General features: G+C 55.8%; 5 protein-coding genes across 5 annotated transcripts; 2 read left to right on the top strand and 3 right to left on the bottom strand.

Moving 5' to 3' along the window:
• Positions 1–425: 425 nt before the first annotated feature.
• On the bottom strand, positions 426–6122 carry K452DRAFT_222310 (uncharacterized protein; the record flags this gene model as incomplete). The annotated part of the gene is made up of 3 exons (XM_033536555.1): positions 426–536; positions 593–5550; positions 5603–6122. 3 exons carry the CDS (start codon positions 6120–6122, stop codon positions 426–428), a joined length of 5589 nt encoding a protein of 1862 aa, XP_033400691.1.
• An 809-nt stretch (positions 6123–6931) lies between these two features.
• Positions 6932–13561, top strand: K452DRAFT_316116 (uncharacterized protein). Its single transcript, XM_033543928.1, has 2 exons — positions 6932–7001; positions 7134–13561. The coding sequence occupies exon 2, from the start codon at positions 7188–7190 to the stop codon at positions 13440–13442; it is 6255 nt and encodes a 2084-aa protein (XP_033400690.1). The 5' UTR covers positions 6932–7001; positions 7134–7187; the 3' UTR covers positions 13443–13561.
• A 302-nt stretch (positions 13562–13863) lies between these two features.
• On the top strand, positions 13864–15454 carry K452DRAFT_305927 (uncharacterized protein; the record flags this gene model as incomplete). Its single annotated transcript, XM_033542940.1, has 3 exons — positions 13864–13984; positions 14040–15022; positions 15125–15454. 3 exons carry the CDS (start codon positions 13864–13866, stop codon positions 15452–15454), a joined length of 1434 nt encoding a protein of 477 aa, XP_033400689.1.
• Positions 15455–17185: 1731 nt separating this feature from the next.
• K452DRAFT_265478 (glycoside hydrolase family 47 protein) lies at positions 17186–19149 on the bottom strand (the record flags this gene model as incomplete). The annotated part of the gene is made up of 4 exons (XM_033538749.1): positions 17186–17480; positions 17542–18035; positions 18095–18639; positions 18694–19149. Coding segments are annotated over 4 exons (1790 nt in total), but the record flags the coding sequence as incomplete, so codon positions are not given.
• An 861-nt stretch (positions 19150–20010) lies between these two features.
• On the bottom strand, positions 20011–20887 carry K452DRAFT_133013 (uncharacterized protein). The gene has a single exon (XM_033535305.1). The coding sequence runs from the start codon at positions 20828–20830 to the stop codon at positions 20174–20176; it is 657 nt and encodes a 218-aa protein (XP_033400687.1). The 5' UTR covers positions 20831–20887; the 3' UTR covers positions 20011–20173.
• Between the last annotated feature and the right edge of the window lie 742 nt (positions 20888–21629).

Genomic DNA, 21629 nt, shown 5'->3' with positions numbered 1-21629 from the left:
ATGAGCAGAAAATCATTTCTATCTAGCATTTTGTGCATCATGACCCTCGTACATACAACCCGGCCCGTCTGCGCCGCCAAAGCAGCAACAGCCCAGCGCAGCGCCGCGATGTCGGTCGCGGACGAGCAACAGGCGAGCCGTCAATAATGTCATCCCTCCGTCTAGCTAGGTAGAGCTAAGCAAAACAATGCAAGCGTACCGCATTATACATCAAGCATAAAAAGAAAAATCAGCATTCAAAGATCTTCGAATGAAGCAATGAGGAAACAGTGAAAAGCACGCAGAAAACGCCAGTCCAGACAGTTCTTTGGATCTTCAAAATCATACGCTTGCGCATTTCCCTCTAGGAAACGCGCGCGCCGCAATGAGAAAAACAAACATCATTTTCGTTTTCGTGTCGTTGGGAGATCGCGTATGCCTCGCATCTAGAATGCCGAGACAGCAATGGCAATTGCCTGGCTGTCGCTGTGGCTGATGCTGACGGTGACACCCTTGACGCCAGCAGCATCGGCGTCGGCCTTTGCGTCGCCGTGAAGCTGCGATAGTTGTTAGTAAAACATTCATTCTATGCCGCTGAATAATAGAAACTTACAGTAACAACGGGAGCGCCGTTCTCATCGTTCAGGACCTCAATGTCCTTGAGCGGGGCACCGGCACCCTTACCAGCGACACCAAGCGACTTGAAGACAGCCTCCTTGGCGGACCAGCGACCGGCGAAGCTTGCACGGGGGTTAGCAGCACCGCGGCAGTACTCCTGCTCGGCGGGCGTGAAGTTGCGCTCGACAAAGGTCTCGTTGTCGATGTTGATCTCGTCGACGCTCTCGACGTCGACACCAACCTTGCTGTTCTCCGTAGCGGTAGCCTTGGCCAAGTTCTCGACCATCTGGCGCGTCTGCTCCGTCTTGTCCTTGTCGCCGGGGATGTGCTTGGGCACATTGGCGGGGTAGGCCCAGGTGGCAGTCTTCTTGTCGACCGTGGTGCGGGCAGAAGGGTTGAGGAAGACATTGGACTGTTGAGCCTCGTCGTACGGGCCCTTGGACTTGGCGCGGAACATCGTGTTGTTGATGAGACCATCGTGGAAGTAGCGGTAAGCCTTCTTCTGGCGAGCTTCGACGCGCACCTTGTAGTTGGCATAGGTCTCGTAGTCGAGCGTGGCGAACAGGTATTTGGGGTGAAGGGCGACTGCCTGGGCACCCTTTTGACCGAAACCGAACGACGTGATGGAGACAGCCTTGACACCATCGGTCTGGATGGAGCGGCTCGGGTAGACGATGAGATCGAACTTCTCGAGGTTCTTGTCGACGTTGTCGGCGTTACGGTTACCGGGAACCAGACCACTGTTCAGCACTTGCAGAGCACCGTTGAACATCCAGGCACCAGCCGCACCCTTGGGGTGACCAGTGAGGTACTTCTGGAAGACACCGAGCAGAGCGTTACCCTTCTTACGCCCAAGGTGGCGCAGTTGCTGGCACAGGACGTCGGACTCGTTCTTGTCGTTGGCGACGGTGGAGGTACCGTGGCAAGAGGCGACGTCCAGGTCGTCGATGGTGAGACCCCAAGTGGCGAGGGCACCACGCAGAGGAGCGATCTTGGGGTCCTGCTTCCAGAAGTTGTTGCCCAGGCTGTTGAGGGCGTCCTTCTCCTGGCGCTTGGCCTCACGCTCAATGTGCTCGGCACGGTCGACAATGTACTCAGACTCGTCGAAGTCGGCGTTCTGGGTCTTCATTGCCGCAACCTCCTCCTGCAGGTACATGAGCTCAGACTCCTGCCACTGCTTGATCTGGCGGCGGCGGAGGTCCATCTGGCGCTTCCTGTACTTGATGTCGAGAAGAGGAGAGGGGTACCTGGAGGCGTTCTCACGAGCAGTCGTGAGGACACCCTGGCCAGGAGCAGGGACGGAACGACCAATCTTGTCAGTAGCAGTGGCAGTGAAGCCAAGGATACCGTAGATGGGAACACCCATGTCCAAGGCAAGGCGAGCGTCCATGATGATTTGCATACCGCAACCCTGGGACTCCATGAAGCCGTTACGGGTGGTGGTAGTGGGACGGGACATCTCCTTGGGAGTACGGCCGTGGGCGAACTCGTCCTCGGCGTTGCTAGTAGCCTTCATGTTGGCGAATTCGTACGAGCCTTCCTCTTGGAAGTCGTCGAAACCACCGACAAGACAGATCCTAGCCTTGCCCTCAACAATGGTGTCGTAACCGATATCGACGGATTCGACAGCAGTGGCGCAAGCACCCGAAGGAGACTTGATAGGACCGGTGGAGGAGAGCAGCAACATGTTGACCCAAGCACTCATGGTGTTGATGAAAGACTCCTGCAGGATATCCTTCTGGAGCGGCTTGTCAAGGTAACGGTCCTTGTACATACCCCTGAGAGCACCGGAGCCACCAATACCCGAACCGGTACAGTTACCGACCTCGGAGATGTGGACGTACTTGTAGAACTCGTACGGGTCGGTAATACCGGAAGAAAGCAGAGCTTCGGCAGTGGAGACAAGAACGAACAGGGTGACGGTGTCGACCTGCTCGATGATGTCCTCGGGCACACCGTACTTGCGGGCATCCCAACCGGCCGGGACCTGACCAGCGACGAGGCGGTCGAAGCGCAGAGCCTTGGGGATGAGGAGAGTGGCACCCTTCCTGAGGCGGACAGTGTAGTCACCAGAGTCAGGGATCTCGAAAATCTCGACCTTCTCGCCATGCTCGCGCTTGAACTCCTCAGCAGTCTCCTTGGAAGACTCGAAGGGCTCAAGGTCCTCCTCAATCTGGATCTCCTGGAGAAGCTGCTTCTTGTTGGGGTCGTAGCCGCCAAAGAGCTCAGGCTCGATGAGACGGATACCAGAGTGCTCGAGGATGTGCTTCTCGTACTTGGACTTGATGTCCTTGTCATCGACCGGCTCACCACTCTTGGCATCGACCCAGCCGGAGTAGCTCTTGCCCTTAAGGGGACCGTTGTGGTTCTTGATCAGACCCATGATCCAAGCCATCTCAACGCAACCCTCGAGAGAGAACTCGCCGTACGCTTCCATCTCCCAACGAGTACGGGCGTTACCCCAGGGGCCAACTTCGGCGAAACCGGTGACGACAACAACCTTCTCGAGGTCGACCATGCCCTTGAGGTTGTCGTTAAGAGGTTTGACCTCAGACTCCCAATCAGGAACCTTGGGGAAATCAAACTTGAGGTTGGCACGAGGCTGGACAGTGTGTTTCTTGTACAAAGCCTCGCTCTTCTCGCCGTTGACAATCTTGTTTTCGGCCGAAGTCTCCTTGGTGACAGCCCTGCGGATCTCCGAAGTCTCAGTGTGCTCCTTGCGAAGGTCGAACATCAGGTCCTTCAGGTTAGGCAGGTATTGGAAGCCACCGTTAAGGTCAGCCCAGACAGGCTCGACCTGGCACAGGTTGACGATAGACGGCGACATGAGACCAAGCAGGTTGAAAGCCATCTCCTGCTGAGAGAAAGTGCGGACACCATATCTCTCAATGCCTTCGGCAACGATGTTGTTGCCGCTCATGAGACCAGTACCACGGGTCCAGCCAATGACAGCACCGCAGATGGTAAGGTAGTTGCCCCAGCTCTCGGAGTGCCATCTGCTGAAGAGGGTCTCCAGAGCGATCTTGGACTCAGCATAGAGACCGTCGTTACCGAAAGTACCGTGGTTAGGCGACAGAGGGAGGATGACCTGGGCGGGCCTAGTCTCAAAGTTGTTGGCAGCCTTGTGCTTCTTGACCTCACCCAGCAGTCTGAGGACGTTGGTCAACATGATGCGGTGGGCAAGCTCAGACTTGGAGTCAATGCCATCAATCTCGCGACCCTGCTCGGAAATGGCGGCGAAAGGAACAACATAGTCGAGATCCCAGCCGAGACCCTTCTTATCGTCGTAGACGTACTCAACGAGGGCCTCGACATCCTGCTTGCTACCACCATTGAAAGGAACAACGATGAGCTGAGAGCCACGGGCGCCGTAGCGCGAGTACATGGCCTGGTAGTACTCGTTGACCTCACGCGAGAAACGAGACGTAGTGACGACAACCTTGGCACCACCAGCAATCAGGCCCTGAAGGACCTCGGCACCGATAGAGCCAGCACCAGCACCAGTCATCAAGACGTTCTTGCCCTGGAAGGTGACACCATCCCTGGCGGCCGTCTCAAGACCATCAAGATAGATGCCAGTGAGCTTCTTGCTATACTCCCAACCATGCTCATCCTTGCGCTTGAGGTGGAGGAAGGGGATGGTCTCAACCTTGCCCTGCTTGTTGGAGCCATTGACGCGTCCCGAACGGCCCTTGCGGCGGCCGCCGGCGGCCTTGGCATTCTCCGCGGGAATGATTTGGCCCTCGTTCATAGACAAAGAGCGGATGACATCGCTATAGAGGGTCTTGATCTGCAGCTGCGAAGATTTGGAAAGCTTATGTTGCTGGCGGATGAGCTTGTAGATCCTCTGAAGGTCGTTCTGAACCTTGGTCCTGTTGCCATACTCGGAAAGCTTGCCGCCCTCAGCCATCTCCTTGACGTAGTGTTCGAGCTTGCGAACGCTAGGCCTGGCGACTTCGGCGTAGTTCATGTTACCACGCGCATCGATGGCGAGCTGAGGGCCGGTGGGCAGGGCAACGTCCTTGTAGACGGGAGGAACATTGAGCACGTCCTTGCAGTTTTCGATCAGCTGCTGGCCAAGCTCCTTCGCGAGTTCGTAGGTCTCGCCACGTTCAGTCGGGCAATGGTCAATGTGGTACTGCATGAATTCGAGGAGCAGCGGGTTCGAACGGTTCATGATGTTGATGCACTGGCTGACAATCTCACGGTCGACGGCCTTCAGGCGGCCGAAAATAATGTCGTAGTACATGGTGAGAGCATCTTGACGCGCCCAGTTCCAGGACGAGTCGTAGACACGAGCCTTGAGGGGAGTGAACTGGGGCTCAATGCCAGCCGCGTAGAAGTCGCCGTGCTCGGCGTTCCACAGGTCGAGCTGGGCCTGGAGAGCCTTCGTCGCATCTTGGGAGCCAACGAAAGCCTTGTCGCCCTTGCGCAGGTCTATCTTGAGGTACCTGGCGAAGAGCTCGAGCTGCTGCTTGAACAGAGCCCTTTGGTCCTTGGTGAGAGCATCGATGGCAGCCGGATCCATCATCATGCCGCCCGCGGCAGCACCGCCGTCACCGCCAGCGGTGGGCGCAGACAGGCTAATGCCAGCCGCAGAAGCGTAGTTGTTGGCCATCTGGTCCAACCATCCCTTCGCATCATTCTCAGATCCGAGACGGTTGGGCGGCTCGTTGGTGAGCGCCAGCAGCAGAACACCGTCCTGCCTGCCGGGACCAAGACCCCATCGGGTTTCCAAGTGCTTGCGAGCTGCAGTGTTGTTGAAGCCACCAGGCATCTTCGACGAGATCATACGTGCAATGAGGGAGGCGGACTGCTTTCCAAGCTGACCATTGAAGGTAGCCTGCATGGCAGCTCCCAGCTCATCGAGAGGGGTGTCTTCGGGCTTCTCGGGGGTTGAGCCGAATTCCTTGCCCAAGTCACCGAGAATTTCGTTCTGAAGGGTGGATTTGCCTGGTTGCGTTAGCTGAAAAATTTCTTTGCTCGTACGTTGAAGCAGACGTACCTCCAACCAAGTCCTTGATCGCCTTGCTCAGCGGAATGTCGTTCAGCGACTTCTTCAGCTTCTGAGCGACAATGGTCCGCAGAATGTCAGTCGCGGTGACTGGAGCATCTGGCACCGCTGCGGCCGGGCCTGCGCTGGGAGCAGGCGCGGCGGCGACAGGTGCTGATGCGGCGGCGGCGGGCGCGGGAGCAGAAGACGAAGACGAGGCGGCAGCAGCCGGCTCGGGCTCATCCTCCTCGGGCTCGACATCGTAGTAGATGTCCTTGGGGTCCTTGTTGTAGCACAGAATCTGGCGCTGAACTGAGCGGGCGGCGTCGTGTGCTTCGTACTTGGAGGCCAGCGTCCGCTTGGCCATGACACCCAGGGTGTCTGCGGGGCCAACCTCGACGATGCGCTCGGTGGTGTTCTCGCCGAGGATGACATCCTGCGTCTCAATCCATCTCACGGGCGAGGCAAACTGGTATGCGAGCAGCTCCACGAGGAGCGTGTGGGAGAGCTCCTGCTCGATCTCGGGACGCATGCTGGGCGGTGATGAGGGAGGGGTTGGGGGGAGAGGCGCGGAGACAAAAATTAAGTAGAAGGGTATCTAGAAGGGGCGCTCAGGAAGGCAGCCGAGAGTCGAGCCGAAGTCAATGGCGCGGACAGGCGGCGGCGAGCGGGCTAGCGGAGAGGGAAAGCGCGGGGAGGGAGGAGGTGGAAAAAAAAAGTTGGAGGGCGTGATGCAGCAGCACCAAGAATGCGGAGGGAAGAAGGACAACAGGGCGTCTTGGGGATATGAGGAGCGCGGTGCTGGGGGCATGCAGGCGCACGTAAAAACAGCTGCAGGTGTTGAGTTTGGCGATGCTCTGTTGAAGCTTTGGCGGAGCAGGCCGCCCAACGAAAATCGGCTAGTGCTGGGCGGGCGTGCAATGGGAGGCCTCGATTTCTCAATGCGCGCGCCCCGCCCCAAACCCTGGAGGGCGCGTTGAACAGGCCCATGGCATGCATGCGATCCGGGCGGCGTTGCGATTTGCCTGCACACGCCAAACCCGAGCGTCTCCGAGGCTGTGACCGCCTCTCCACACGGCGGGCTGGGGCTGCATGCGACCTGCATACCTGACGTCCCAACCGAATCGACCCCTGCTCGCCTGGCCGCTCAACTAAAGCTCCGCCAGCGCGCGACGCAAAGTCAAGAGAAAAGAGCTTTGCTGCTCATCAGCCCACGCCTCCGCACTTCTTCCCAATTGCCCTCTTCCCTTCCTCCGCCTTTCCTGTTTTTTCCCTCCCTCCCGTGCGTGCCCGCCACTACCATATACCCACACGCGCACACCTTTTCCTCTGTGCTGTGCCCGAGGGAGCTGCTGCCACCGCCGCCGCAGTCCACACAAAGTCCCTTGCGCCTTGTCTATTAGCGAGTTGAGTGAGTGCATCCTCCCGCCCGCCGTCAGATGCGTGGCCAATTCCCGAGGCTTCAGCAGAAAAATTAGCCTAGCTGCAGCTTCTGGGCCCTCTTCGGCGAGCGCGTTGACTGACCTCCCATCTTTCCTCGCAGCGCGCAGTACTTTCTAATTCTCCGTCTCCTCCATCCCACCACCTCCCCCAAAAAATGTACGGCTCCGGTCCCCAGACTGGCGTCTCGACGCCTCGCTCTCAGGCGCATCTCCGTCCCCTCATCCTCTCTCACGGCTCGTTGGAGCACACCTTCCTCATCCCGACCGCGCTCCACTTCAATGCCTCGCAATTGAAAGACACCTTCCTTTCTACACTGCCAGAGCCCACCGAGGAGCTTGCGCAGGATGACGAGCCGTCCTCCGCGTGTGAATTGGTCGCACGGTACCTCGGCTTCATTGCCCGCGAGGTCGAGGAGGGCGATGACCCCGGATCCTTCGAGGAGGTCCTCAAGCTCGTCTTGAACGAGTTCGAGCGGGCTTTCCTCCGGGGTAACGAGGTCCACGCCGTGGCTGCTTCGTTGCCCGGCATCGAGTCGAAGAAGCTGGCCACGGTCAGCGCATACTACGCTGCTCGTGCGGCCGTTGACAGGCCCATCAAGCACCACGAGTCGGCGCTGTTCCGCGAGGCCGCTGATGGGAACGCTCACATTTACCCTGTTTTCGGTGGTCAGGGTAACATTGAGGAGTACTTCGAGGAGCTGCGCGAGGTCTACAACACCTACCCCGCTTTTGTCGAGGACTTCGTCAACGCAGCTGCCTCGCATCTGCAGACGCTCTCGCGCGATGCGCGTGCCGAGAAGCAGTACGCCAAGGGTCTGGATGTCATGAGGTGGCTGAACAACCGCGACTCGCAGCCGGACACTGACTACCTCGTCTCTGCGCCGGTTTCTCTGCCTTTGATTGGTCTGACGCAGCTTGCACACTACGTCGTGACCTGCAGGGTCCTGGGAAGCCACCCTGGCCACGTGAGGAACTACTTCAGCGGTACCACTGGTCACTCGCAGGGTGTCGTGACCGCGGCAGCGATTGCTGCGTCGAAGAACTGGGAGACCTTCGACAAGGCATCTCGCGATGCGCTTACCATCCTATTCTGGATTGGTTCGCGCAGCCAGCAGGCATACCCGAGGACGTCCATCGCCCCCAATGTCCTCCAGGACTCTATTGACAACGGCGAGGGCGCCCCTACGCCCATGCTTTCCATCCGTGATCTTTCGCGGAAGGCTGTCCAGGACCACATTGATGCCACCAACCAGCATCTGCCCGAGGACCAGCACATTGCCATTTCTCTCGTCAACAGTGCCCGCAACTTTGTTGTTACCGGTCCCCCCATCTCTCTCTACGGTCTCAACCTTCGTCTGAGGAAGGGCAAGGCCCCCACTGGCCTCGACCAGACTCGCATTCCCTTCACTGACCGCAAGATTCGCTTTGTGAACCGTTTCTTGCCCATCACTGCGCCTTTCCACAGCCCCTACCTGAAGGATGCGACCACCCACCTTGACGAGGACCTGAAGGATGTTGTGATCTCTAGCGAAAGCCTCGAGATTCCGATGTTCGACACGAACACTGGCAAGGACATTCGGGAGGACAAGGCTGACAACATTGTCCCTGCCCTCATCCGCATGATCACTCAGGACCCTGTCAATTGGGAGGTTGCGACGGTCTTCCCTAATGCCACTCACATTCTTGACTTTGGCCCTGGTGGCATTTCCGGTCTCGGTGTTCTCACGAACCGCAACAAAGAGGGTACCGGTGTTCGCGTGATCCTGGCTGGCACTATGGATTCCTCAAACACCGAGGTCGGCTACAAGCCTGAGCTCTTTGACAGGGATGCCGAGCATGCCGTCAAGTACGCTGTTGACTGGGTCAAGGAGCACGGTCCCAAGCTTGTCAAGACTTCTGCGGGTCAGACCTTCGTTGACACGAAGATGAGCAGACTTCTGGGTCTTCCTCCTGTCATGGTTGCTGGTATGACTCCTTGCACGGTCCCCTGGGACTTTGTTGCTGCTACGATGAACGCTGGTTACGAGATTGAGTTGGCCGGTGGCGGATACTTCTTCGACGGTATGATGGCGGATGCGATCTCCAAGATCGAAAAGGCCATTCCTGCCGGTCGCGGTATCACTATCAACCTCATCTACGTCAACCCCCGTGCCATGCAATGGCAGATTCCCTTGATCGCACGTCTGCGTGCTGAGGGTGTCCCTATTGAGGGTCTTACCATCGGTGCTGGTGTTCCGTCCATTGAGGTTGCCAACGAGTACATTGAGACCCTGGGCATCAAGCACATTGGCTTCAAGCCTGGATCGATGGAGGCTATCCAGCAGGTCATCAACATTGCCAAGGCCAACCCTACCTTCCCTGTCATGCTTCAGTGGACCGGCGGCCGTGGCGGTGGCCACCACTCTTTCGAGGACTTCCACCAGCCCATTCTCCAGATGTATGGTAGGATCCGCAAGTGCGACAACCTCGTACTCATTGCCGGCTCTGGTTTCGGTGGTGCTGAGGACACTTACCCTTACCTGTCTGGTGAGTGGTCCAGGAAGTTCGGCTTCCCTCCCATGCCTTTCGACGGTGTTCTTTTCGGTTCCCGTGTCATGGTTTCCAAGGAGGCCCACACTTCGCCGGCTGCCAAGAAGGCCATCTGCGATGCGCCTGGCCTCGACGACAGCGATTGGGAGAAGACCTACAAGGGCGCCGCTGGAGGTGTCATCACCGTCCGCTCCGAGATGGGCGAGCCGATCCACAAGCTTGCCACTCGTGGTGTTTTGTTCTGGGCCGAGATGGACCAGAAGATTTTCTCTCTCGACAAGGCTAAGCGTATCCCGGAGCTCAAGAAGCACCGCGAGTACATCATCAAGAAGCTCAACAACGACTTCCAGAAGGTCTGGTTCGGCCGCAACTCTGCCGGCGAGTCTGTTGACCTCGAGGACATGACCTATGGCGAGGTTGTCCGCCGTATGGTGGAGTTGATGTATGTCAAGCACGAGTCTCGCTGGATCGACCCCAGCTTGCTCCGTCTGACCGGTGACTTCATCCGCCGCGTTGAGGAGCGTTTCGCGACCGAGAGCGGCAAGCCTTCCTTCGTCCAGAGCTACGCCGAGCTTGAGAAGCCATTCGAGCTTGTTGATGCTCTCCTGAAGGAGTACCCCTTGGCCGACACGCAGCTCATCAGCGCTCAGGATGTTCAGCACTTCCTTTTGCTCTGCCAGAGAATTGCTCAGAAGCCTGTGCCCTTCGTTCCTTCTCTCGATGACAACTTCGAGTTCTACTTCAAGAAGGACTCCCTGTGGCAGTCTGAGGACCTTGAGGCAGTTGTTGACCAGGATGTTGGCAGAGTTTGTATCCTGCAGGGTCCTATGGCCGTCAAGTACTCCACCATTGTCGATGAGCCCGTCAAGGACATCCTCGATGGCATCCATAACGGCCACATCAAGATGCTCACCCAGGATCTCTACGGTGGTGACGAGTCCGCCATCCCCGCGATTGAGTACTTCGGCACCAAGCTGCTTGGTGCTCACGAGGATGTTGTCGAGGTTGAGGGCTTGACCGTTTCTGAGGTTCAGGACAAGGTCATCTACAGACTTTCGTCTGCGCCCAACGCCACTCTTCCCGACGTCACCTCCTGGATGCAGCTCCTTGCTGGCAAGTCCTACTCTTGGAGACACGCTTTCTTCACGGCGGACGTCTTCGTTCAGGGTCAGCGCTTCCAGACCAACCCCATGCAAAGGATCTTCACTCCTACCCTGGGCATGATGGTTGAAATCACCAACCCCAACGATGCTGCCAACACTATCATCACTATCAAGGAGCCCTCCACTGGTGGCAAGCACATCAAGACTCTTGAGATCAGCCTCCAGAACGGCAACGAGATCTTCGTCAACATGATCGAAGAGCGCACTGCCCTCCAGCAGCCGGTTGCCCTTCCTCTCAAGTTCACCTACCACCCCGAGGCTGGTTACGCGCCAATCCGTGAAGTCATGGAGGCTCGCAACGACAGGATCAAGGACTTCTACTACAAGATCTGGTTCGGTGACGAGGCTTGCCCCTTCGATGCCTCTGTCACTTCAACCTTCGAGGGTGGCAGGGCTACCGTCACCAGCGAGGCCATCAACGACTTCGTCCATGCTGTTGGCAACACCGGCGAGGCTTTCGTGGACAGGCCCGGCAAGATCGTTTACGCGCCTATGGACTTTGCCATTGTCGTTGGCTGGAAGGCTATCACCAAGCCCATTTTCCCTAGGGCTATCGATGGTGACCTCCTGAAGCTTGTTCACTTGTCCAACGGTTTCAGGATGATTCCTGGTGCTGAGCCTCTCAAGAAGGGTGATGTCCTGGACACCACTGCCCAGATCAACGCTGTCATCAACCAGGACTCTGGCAAGATGGTTGAGGTTTGTGGCACCATCACTCGCGATGGCAAGCCCATCATGGAGGTCACTAGCCAGTTCCTGTACCGTGGCGCGTACGAGGACTACGAGAACACCTTCCAGAGGAAGACTGAGATCCCCTTCAACCTCCACTTGGCTACCACTAAGGACGTTGCTATCCTCCGTTCCAAGGAGTGGTTCAAGCTTGAGGACCCTGAGACTGAGCTTCTCAACAAGACCCTTACCTTCAAGCTGCAGAGCTTGGTTCGCTACAAGAACAAGACCGTCTTCAGCTCTGTTGAGACTGTTGGTGAGGTCCTCCTGGAGTTGCCTACCAAGGAGATCATTCAGATCGCCTCCGTCGAGTACGAGGCGGGTACCTCCCACGGCAACCCTGTTGTCGACTACCTTGAGCGCAATGGTACCAAGGTTGACCAGCCCGTCTTGTTTGAGAACGCGATCAACCTTCACGGCAAGGCTCCTCTCTCGCTCAAGGCTCCTGCCTCCAACGAGACCTACGCTCGCGTGTCTGGCGACTACAACCCCATTCACGTGTCCCGCGTATTCTCCAAGTTCGCGAACTTGCCCGGCACCATCACGCACGGCATGTACTCCAGTGCCGCTGTTCGTAGCCTGGTTGAGACTTGGGCTGCTGAGAACAACGTCGGCCGTGTCCGCAGCTTCCACGCTTCTCTTGTTGGTATGGTCCTGCCTGATGACATGATCGATGTCAAGCTCCAGCACGTTGGTATGGTCTCTGGTCGCAAGATCATCAAGGTTGAGGCCTCCAACAAGGAGACCGAGGACAAGGTCCTCCTTGGTGAGGCCGAGGTTGAGCAGCCGACTACTTCTTACGTGTTCACTGGTCAGGGCTCGCAGGAGCAGGGTATGGGTATGGACCTGTACGCCAGCTCCCCTGTGGCTCAGGAGGTCTGGGACCGTGCCGACAAGCACTTCTTGGACAACTACGGCTTTGCCATCACCAACATTGTCAGGAACAACCCCAAGGAGCTCACCATCCACTTTGGTGGTCCTCGTGGTAAGGCCATCCGCCAGAACTACATGTCCATGACCTTCGAGACTGTCTCCTCCGATGGCACCGTTAAGTCGGAGAAGATCTTCAAGGAGATTGATGAGACCACCACCTCCTACACCTACCGCTCGCCCACCGGTCTGCTGTCTGCCACTCAGTTCACTCAGCCTGCCTTGACCTTGATGGAGAAGGCTTCCTTCGAGGACATGCGCGCCAAGGGCCTTGTTCAGCGCGACAGCAGCTTTGCCGGTCACTCGCTTGGTGAATACTCTGCCCTTGCTGCGCTGGCCGAGGTCATGCCGATTGAGTCTCTCGTCTCGGTCGTGTTCTACCGCGGCTTGACCATGCAGGTCGCTGTCGAGCGTGACGAGCACGGCCGTTCCAACTACAGCATGTGCGCCGTCAACCCCTCTCGTATCTCCAAGACCTTCAACGAGCAGGCTCTGCAGTACGTTGTGGAGAACATTTCCCAGGAGACTGGTTGGCTTCTGGAGATTGTCAACTACAACATCGCCAACATGCAGTACGTTGCTGCTGGTGACCTGCGCGCGCTCGACTGCCTCGGCAACGTGCTCAACTACCTCAAGGCGCAGAAGATCGACATCCAGGCGCTGATGCAGAGCATGAGCCTCGAGGACGTCAAGGCGCACCTGGTGGAGATCATCAAGGGTTGTGCGCAGCAGACCGAGGCCAGGCCCAAGCCGCTCGAGCTGCAGCGTGGCTTCGCCACGATTCCCCTCAAGGGCATTGACGTGCCCTTCCACTCGACCTTCTTGCGCAGCGGTGTCAAGCCGTTCCGTAGCTTCCTGCTCAAGAAGATCCACAAGACCAGCATCGACCCTAGCAAGCTCATTGGGAAGTACATTCCCAACGTGACTGCCAGGCCTTTCGAGATTACCAAGGAGTACTTTGAGGACGTGTACCGTCTGACCAACTCGCCCAAGATTGGCAACATCCTGGCCAACTGGGACAAGTACGAGGAGAAGCCCGAGGTGGCCAAGGCCGCCTAGATGGGAGCAAGGGGACGAGGAAAGAGGAAAACAAGGAAAATGAACGAAGATGAATGTTTGTAATGCTGTACGTATTGGCGTTTGACGGGGTTTTTGAGTTTTAGAAGATGCATAGACGGATGCATGCTCTTGGGGAGGGAGGTTCCATGCTCTTCTGTCATGATACAAACGTTTCTGCAAAGCAATTGATTTCCGACTGTCTCAATACCGAAATCCCAACAGTTTGACACGTGATGTATTGACGCAACTGGGCCGTCTTCCCTGCTTCCCACGTCAGGCCAGGCCCGAGCTTTTGCCGGGAGGTCCATGTTACCTTAATGTTTACAAGGAAACATACGGTTTCCAGAGCTTCTCTTGCTCGACCGACGCTCCACCACCGCTGCACGCTCGCTTCCGCCCCAATCACCCCCAGTTCTGCACCATGGACAGGCGATCTGGGCACACGCCCATGGACTACGAGTACAGCAACGGCACCGGTCCTGTCGACGAGACCAGCCCGTTCATCACGGCGAGTCGCAACGCGCAAAGTACAGCGAAGAAACGTAAGTTGCGCTTGGGCCTCTGGGCCGTGGGAGGCGCCATGCTGACGTTGCTAAGGCACTCACAACTTCCTGGACACGCCGTCGTCGAAACCACAGACGCCCAGCCTCCGTCCCCCCGCCTCCCAGCCCTTTTACTTTTCGCAAACGCCCTCAGCCTTTGGCGCACCACCTCAGCGCAGCCCCGACAAGTCGCATATGAAAGACCCCAAATTCACTACTCCGCGCAAGTTCGACCTAGACTTTAACAGCTCCGGCGGCGAAACACCTGACACGCCCGCCGTCGAAGCCGACAGCGAAGCCACGCCCGACAACAACATGGGCATTAGGCGCACCATCAACTTTATGGCCGGACGCAGCACCAGCCCCACCAAGAGTCCCAAGAGGAGAGATAGCTGGTTTATGAGCGCTGTACGCGGGCTAGGAAGCCCAGGCAAAGATCGCGACGGTAAAGAATTGGTAAAAGTGCGGGAGCCGTATACGGACAAGGCGGAGCGGCGTATCATAAAGCGGAGAGAGCGCTCGCGACGTACTCCTGGCGCGCGGCGAACACGTAACAGCAGAGACGAAGACGCAGAAGATTCGGACGAAGAGGGAGAGAAGAGCACGAAAGACAAGGTCAAACAGAAGGCACAAGAGGCAAAAAGCAGCATCGTCGCGGCCATCTTCTCGTACATCGAAACGCATCCGGCTCTTCCCCACATCCTTTCGTACTATGCGCAACTGCTGCTCAATTTCTTCGTCGTCTTTGTCATCATTTACGCCGTATACACCTTCTGGACAGCTATCAAGGGAGATGTCGATATCGAGTCGGAGCGCGCCATTGCGGAAACGCTGGCTGAGATGGCGGTCTGCGCGCAGAATTACCGCGAAAACCAGTGCGATCCCGGTACGAGGATGCCGGCGCTCGAAGTTGTCTGCACAAACTGGGAGAAGTGCATGTCGAAGGATCCGAAGGCTGTGGGCCGCGCGAGGGTCAGCGCGCATACATTTGCGCAGATCTTCAATTCCTTCATTGAACCTATTAGCTATAAGGCTATGGTAAGTTTGCTTCTGTCTTTATTTCATGGCTACCCAAATCATTTGCGCCTCTCATCCTCCAATGCACGTAATACAACATAAACTAACCATTCCTCCCTTTAGGCCTTCTCCCTCGTAATCATCTTCGGCTGCATTGCCATGTCCAACTTCGCCTTCTCCATCTTCCGCAACAAATACGCCCACGACCACCCGCAGCAATTCCCTCAGAACCAGCAGCAACAGCAACAGCAATACCCGCCGCACTTTGTCCCTCCCACGCCGCAGCACCGCATGCCATCTGGCAACTGGCCCGAGGGCGGCTACTGGACCCCCATGCACGCCACGCCGTGGCAAGGCGGCTTCCCGCCCAGCGCAGCCATCATGCAAAGCAGCGGGATGGAGCCGGCGCCAAGCGAGCGCGGCAGCCCTGTCAAGGCCGTGGCGTTCAGGTGAGCGCGGCGGCGCTGATGCTACAATTTGCGCGCACTTTTCCCGACTCATTTCTACTTCTTCTTTTTTTTTCTTCATCTTCCAGTGCTGCCGCTTCTGGGGCAAAAAAAGCGTTTTTTGAAAACTCCGTTTGGCGCGGTTCGTATTTGTCGGGTTTAGGGCTTGGTGTTTTTACGTGCGGACTGGGGCTTAGCGGGACGGGGTCTTGGTGGGCTTAAATCAGCCATGGGTATGTGGGCGGGGCGGGAAAGCGGTGGTGCTGCGTTTGTTGTGCGAGTACGGCTTGTGTGTGCACGGGTTGCTGCCGCTGCTGCCTCCGCTCGACAGGGCAGCTGCACGACGGTGCATGCTTACCCTCCTCCTTCGTGCTTGCCCACCTTACCACGGCCTGGTGTTGAGGCGTTTCTGATGGATGGACCTACCGATGAACGGACGGGCGGACGGACGGGCGAGCAGGCGGGCAGATGGCCGGAATGAACGGGAAAATTTCATGCGTCCGTGCCGGGAGCGGGAACGAGGAGGCACAAGGCACGAGGAGGGAACTAGGTGCTCTACCTACGAAGGCAGCCAGGCACTTACTCCTACGGTGGTAGCTACTGAAAGCAAGCAGGCAGGCAGAGCCAGCCAGCAGCCTGGCAAGCAAGATATCAAACCTATGTATGATCGTGGACACGAATGGCCGCTTTGTGTTGCGTGCGCTGATTGAATTTGGGTGGAAGGGTCTTTTGGGAACGGCTTGCGGGCTTGGAATGTTTGCTTCTGTTGTTGTTGGTACTGGTAGGGGAATGGCTGGTCGTACACCTACCTTTCTTTCTTTGCACATGGCGCCATACCTAGTCCTCAACTCAAGCAGCGAATCAAGCCTCATCATCACCATCATCATCCTATCCTGTCTTTCGCACACGTTCCCAACCAGAAAAAGACGAAATGCAGACCAGGAAACAATCCCTAACAGCCACACCCGCCCCCATCCACGCACAACGCCTACCCGTACTCCCTCACAGCAGCAGCAGTACTCCCCCTCAATACACCCCGCCCCACCCCACCACACAGCCCAGCCCGCCCAGACCGCGATCCGCAACGCCTGACCGAGCTAGAGCTAGAGCTACTCGTACTCGTACGAGCAAGCGCCCAGGCCCCCCCAGGCACGGGCTTAGCGCGCCCGGCGCTAGGGCCCTGATCGCGATCTGGCAAGCCTTTGACGTTCGAGCTTGGTTTCGTCGTGCTGACGCGCTAGGCGGATGTGGTTTGGGCTTGCGGTTTGGGCTTGGGCTTGGGCTTGGGGGTGGGAGAGGGAATGGGTGGGAGAGTGTTGTGTTTTGTGGAGGATGTTGGGGCTGGATTGGTGATGCAGGAGGGGTCGAAAGAGGGAATTTTTGTGGGCGTGGGGGCGGGCTGTGTAACGTGACGTGGGGTGTGGACGTCGCTTTGTGGGTTGGCGCTTGTGGTTTGTTGCTGCACTATGTTGTGAGGTAGGCGATGATGGTTGGTTCTGGGTTTGTGGAATTTCTGTTTCAGTGATGGAGATGTAAATCAGATGGTGTTCTGTATACGATTCTTGCCATGTTTTTATGGTCTTTAACAACTTGCTCAGAGTACTCTCATGTTATTGTACCGGCATGACGTGAAGCGAGCTATCGTTCTCAAAGAAAAAAGCTAAAACGCATCCTTCCAGTACCACAAACTTTTACTCATTACTTAAAAAGAAAAACCCAGACTTGCTAGAATTCTATTTCACGTCGGCCGCTTCAACGGATGTGCCTCCGTGTTCAAAACGTATTCGTCGAGACTGACGAGGCTGGGATCCGAAAAGATCAGGTAGAAGTACTTGAGCGTTTCGGCGAGCCAAAACGACTCCATCCGGTCAGATTTGGGCGGGTTTGGGGTTATGCAGTCGTCGAGGCCCGCGTGAGCGATGTCGGTTTTGGTGTTCGCGACAATGTTCTCAAACATTCTCCACGCTCGCTCTGAATATTGTTGGTCACCAGTGATGCGATACAGGATGAAGACCGACTCGATGGCCTCGGGACTGTATGGGTTAGCATCAGAGTAAAGGGTAAATGCCCGTGGCTAAACAAAAATTTACTCACCGGAGGATATAACGTGTATCGGCCACTCTAGAGATGCCCTTCTGCAGATGCTTCTCCTGGACGAGTTTTCTTGAATCGCCGCCGAGTTCTTTGAAAGCTTGCATGACCTCGTCAAGCCACTTCTGTTCGTTCCACCGACAGGCAGAGCCATCTTCACACGGAATCGTGTACATGATTTCCGGCATGATGCCGTGAGGATTCGTTTCGTATGCCCAGAGACAACCATCAGTGAGCTTGCGGCCGACATCTACGTCCTCCTTGTTCTGGAATATCTTCCCCGCAATTGCAAACATGCCGCCAGCAAAGCAGGTCAGATGTTGGTTCCTGGGATCTAGACGGATATGTAGACCGTCTGATGAAATATCGCCAGGCATTAAAATGTCGAGGTTTCCAGGCGTCATCGGTCTGTAGATCATATGCTTCTTCATAGCAGCTGCTGAAATTTCAAAGAGCCTCCTGTTCTGCTCCGTTGCCCCGCCAAGGAGCATATGTTGCTGCTTTAAGTCAATCGCCTCATCCTGATAACAAGAAAGTTAAGAAAGTTCATACTTACCTTCGGGAAATATTCGTACAGACTATCAGCCATACCACCAATAGTAAATCCGCCGTAATCAGTGAAATCGAGGTCTTTGGCATTGACAGCAATGGGCCACATCCCTGGAAGTTTGGTGTCGTTTTGCTGCACCTCAAAAACGTCCATAATACGCTGGATAGCATCGTAGTAACGGGGATTGTTGGTGAGCTGCGAGAGACGTGTAAACTCCAGCGTCAGAGAACCAATTTCAGCAACCAAGGCTGACTCTGGTGCTTCTTGTGGAGCGCCCTCTGCTGCAGCTTTGAAGTTCCATCTGGTGATGGGCATACGATTGGGCGTATCAAAGGCGGCATAGAGCATGTCACCCATTTCAGTCGCCTTCTGAAGAAGTGAAGGATACCTGCCTTGGCTCAAGTCATAGGCAGCAAGAAAGCCACCCAAGTAACGAATTGTAGTCTCGAAAACGTTGATGTCTTCAAGAGCACACGTAGTGAAGTCAATCTGATCGATCGCATGGACAGCTTCTTCGAATTCTTCCTTGAGACCCATAATCCACAAAGTATCTAACAATAATATTAGCATTCATTAAAAGATTGCTAGACAGCACTGCCACTTACCGAGTGAATCCACAAGTGTTGCGGCCCAGCCTCCGAACGAGTTGTGAGCAGCACCGGAGATCGGTGCCACTTCGTCGCTCAACCATGCATACTTCTTATAGCCGCTCCACGCATGCGTAAAGTTGTCCTTGACGGCGGCCAGGCGGGTCAGTCGCAACTCACGTGCCTTGTCATTCTCGGCATTAAACGTGTGCTGGATCCGGGGCATCTTTGTCCTGCCCGTGGGAATGGGGGTCATAGACGATACGGGATATCGCTGGAGCGCCATACTCCAGTGGAATTTCCCATCGTCAGGCTCAGATGGCTTCAAAAGCTCTGCTTGCGAGTTGTCGTTGACCACATTCGCAGGCGGAAGAGCTCTGTACAGAAATTGAAAGGAAGAAGAAGAATTAAAGGAAATTAGAGAGACGACCACAAAAGCGGCAACCACGAGGGTAAGCTTGCGCTTGGACATCATAATCGCCGACATGTCGTTGTAGCTGAAGAAATCTACAAACTTGTTGATGAAGGAGGTGCAAGACGAAACAAGTCTGTGCTCATCCTTAGGTCATCAACTGGGGGAGACTGCTACCGGGGGGTGACTGCTCCGCCGCAACCGCTTCGCCGCATGCGTGCTCTCCGACAACCACCCCAGCACGCGAAACAACACTTCCAATGGCATCCATTCTGTAACCGCTGAGCCACCTATCCGACCGGTGACATTCCGGAAGTATCGTGAACCCGAACACTTTTTAAACGAGGGAAATCACGTCAAACACGATGAATTTCGCGGTCTAAACCAATCAAAGCGCTTCAAAGGCTATTTTCGTCCGCGGCCTGGCCTGGTGTTGAAGTAGTCGCGCGCGTACGACTTATTCACACAGCACCCCGAAGATTGGCTGAAGAAAGCAGACTTTTCTTAATCACATAAAAATATCACAGATTCTTCCTCAGGCCTCAATTCCGTTCAATCTCGGATCAGTGACGTCGGATCTGCCTTTAAGGGCGTAAATTATTCCTCATAGAACCACAATCTGCTCAGAAACATATAATTACGTTTAGTTTCCCTCTATCCGCGTTTAAAAGAGCTTCATCTACCTAATGAGATAATGGTGCATGTACGGAGTAGAAACAAAAAATCCGGCAAGACAATTCGTCTTACACGTGCGTTCTAGAACCCCCTCGCTTATATCCAGGACTGAGGTTTGTAGCTAGGCAAGGAGTATTCTATAGGGACTACTTGTAGCATTCGCTATCTCGTTAGACAGTGAGTCTCTTGACGTTAGCCACACTAACGCAATTGTTTCCCCAGTGATTACTCCAGCGCCGCAGTACCTACTAAAATTGCACCATCTAAAACTTCTTTAATAACTGCACCGCTACTAACTAACGAAGACGACAACAAAACCCTTAGCATACGAGCGAGCGTAGGCACCAGCATCGAACAAGTCCATAAACCACCGGACAGTCGTCTGTAGCAGGCACAACAAAGAACCAACCCCTAAAGCAGAAAAACCAATAACCAAAGAAGTAAACGCACGAGTAGTAACAGCGAGGTCGTTAAAGCTAGCGCCCCAAGTAAGCTTTGTGGCTGCAGGCCGACCCTGGCACTCTCAGACAGTTGCAGTGCAGTCGTACTAAACAACAATCTCCAGAGCCCAAAATACATACCCCAACCCACCAATAACCACATGACAACAAAACCAAAGCTCATCTCACCCATCTCCACATCCTCCACAGCTCCTATACCTGCCCTCAGTAAACCCTTAACCCAACACAAAACGATCGACCAACTAAACTCCGCGCCAATCCCCTTACCACAAACGGCAACTAAGCCACAACCACTAGAGTTACTTACCGCGCACTCCGCCGAGTCACCGACAGCGAGCGCAGATCCGCTCTTCCTAATCAATCTCGCAGCGCCTGCCAGTAACAGCCCGCCCTCACGGTCCACTAACCCATCCATCCATCCACCAAACCCACAACCACACACAACACCACACCACCACCACAAAACCCAAAACCCAAAACAGGATCCCCTGCCCACGCCCTCCTTACATACATAAACAGACGCACAGGGCGCACCAATCCCAGCGCGAATCCCTCTCCCCGCCCGCCACACCCGACGCCATGCGCACGCGCCGACGCGGCACGCCATCCGCACCCGAAGCACGCCATCCGAGGCACGCGCGCGCGCGAATTTATATTTATACTTATATGTAGGTGAGACCCGCGCCTTGTCGTGACTGCACTGGGTTGTTTGTTTGTGTGTAGTACTTTTCAATTTCGTGCCTTTTTCTTATTTGCCTCTCACGAGGAGGTGTATGCGTACAGGACGTACGCACTACAGTATAGCACAACCGCGACCGCGACCACCACCACCACTACTCTTTCCGACTGCAAACTCATGCGCCGACGACGACGACGATGACAAGAAAAGAACCAACCACAAAACCCAGCGGCGCATCCGCGTCCAAAAGCGGAACAACGACCAGATAGACGCCCACGCGCTCGCTCTTTCATGCCGACCCAGACCCTCCATGAACAAACAACCAGAACGGACAGCAAGAAAAAGAAGAAACAGAGCAACGCCGCGCAACCCAACACAAACCCAATCCCAAACGCCTTGCTTCGCGAAAACCCAATCCCGAACCCAAACAACGCAACCGCAAACTCAAAACGCCTCTACACCACCGAAACCCCTGCGAGGTGGGTAGGTAAGTAGGTGACCCCTCGCGCGTCCCGGTCATTACGTATAAGCCATGCCATAAACCATGCCATGTGCCGTGTAGGTCAATCGTCGTTCCCTGAAACCCCTCCTCTTGCTCGACCCGACCCGGAAACTCCGCGCATGCCAGCGTATTTTTTGCTTTTTCCCAATTTCGCTCTCTGCGTCAGTCGCCCTCGTTCATTCTTTCAGATCTCCTTTTCATTTTTCTTTTCTTTTCTTTTTTTTT

Source organism: Aplosporella prunicola, assembly GCF_010093885.1.
Source record: "Aplosporella prunicola CBS 121167 unplaced genomic scaffold K452scaffold_5, whole genome shotgun sequence".
Taxonomy (NCBI): Eukaryota; Fungi; Ascomycota; class Dothideomycetes; order Botryosphaeriales; family Aplosporellaceae; genus Aplosporella; species Aplosporella prunicola.
Note: the sequence above shows the minus strand (reverse complement) of the source record. Positions and strands in the feature narration are given on the sequence as shown.

Bases quoted from the DNA above. Each gene is read 5' to 3' on its own strand.
- K452DRAFT_133013 (XM_033535305.1), bottom strand. From the start codon at position 20,830: ATGGCGTGCCGCGTCGGCGCGTGCGCATGGCGTCGGGTGTGGCGGGCG.
- K452DRAFT_316116 (XM_033543928.1), top strand. From the start codon at position 7,188: ATGTACGGCTCCGGTCCCCAGACTGGCGTCTCGACGCCTCGCTCTCAG.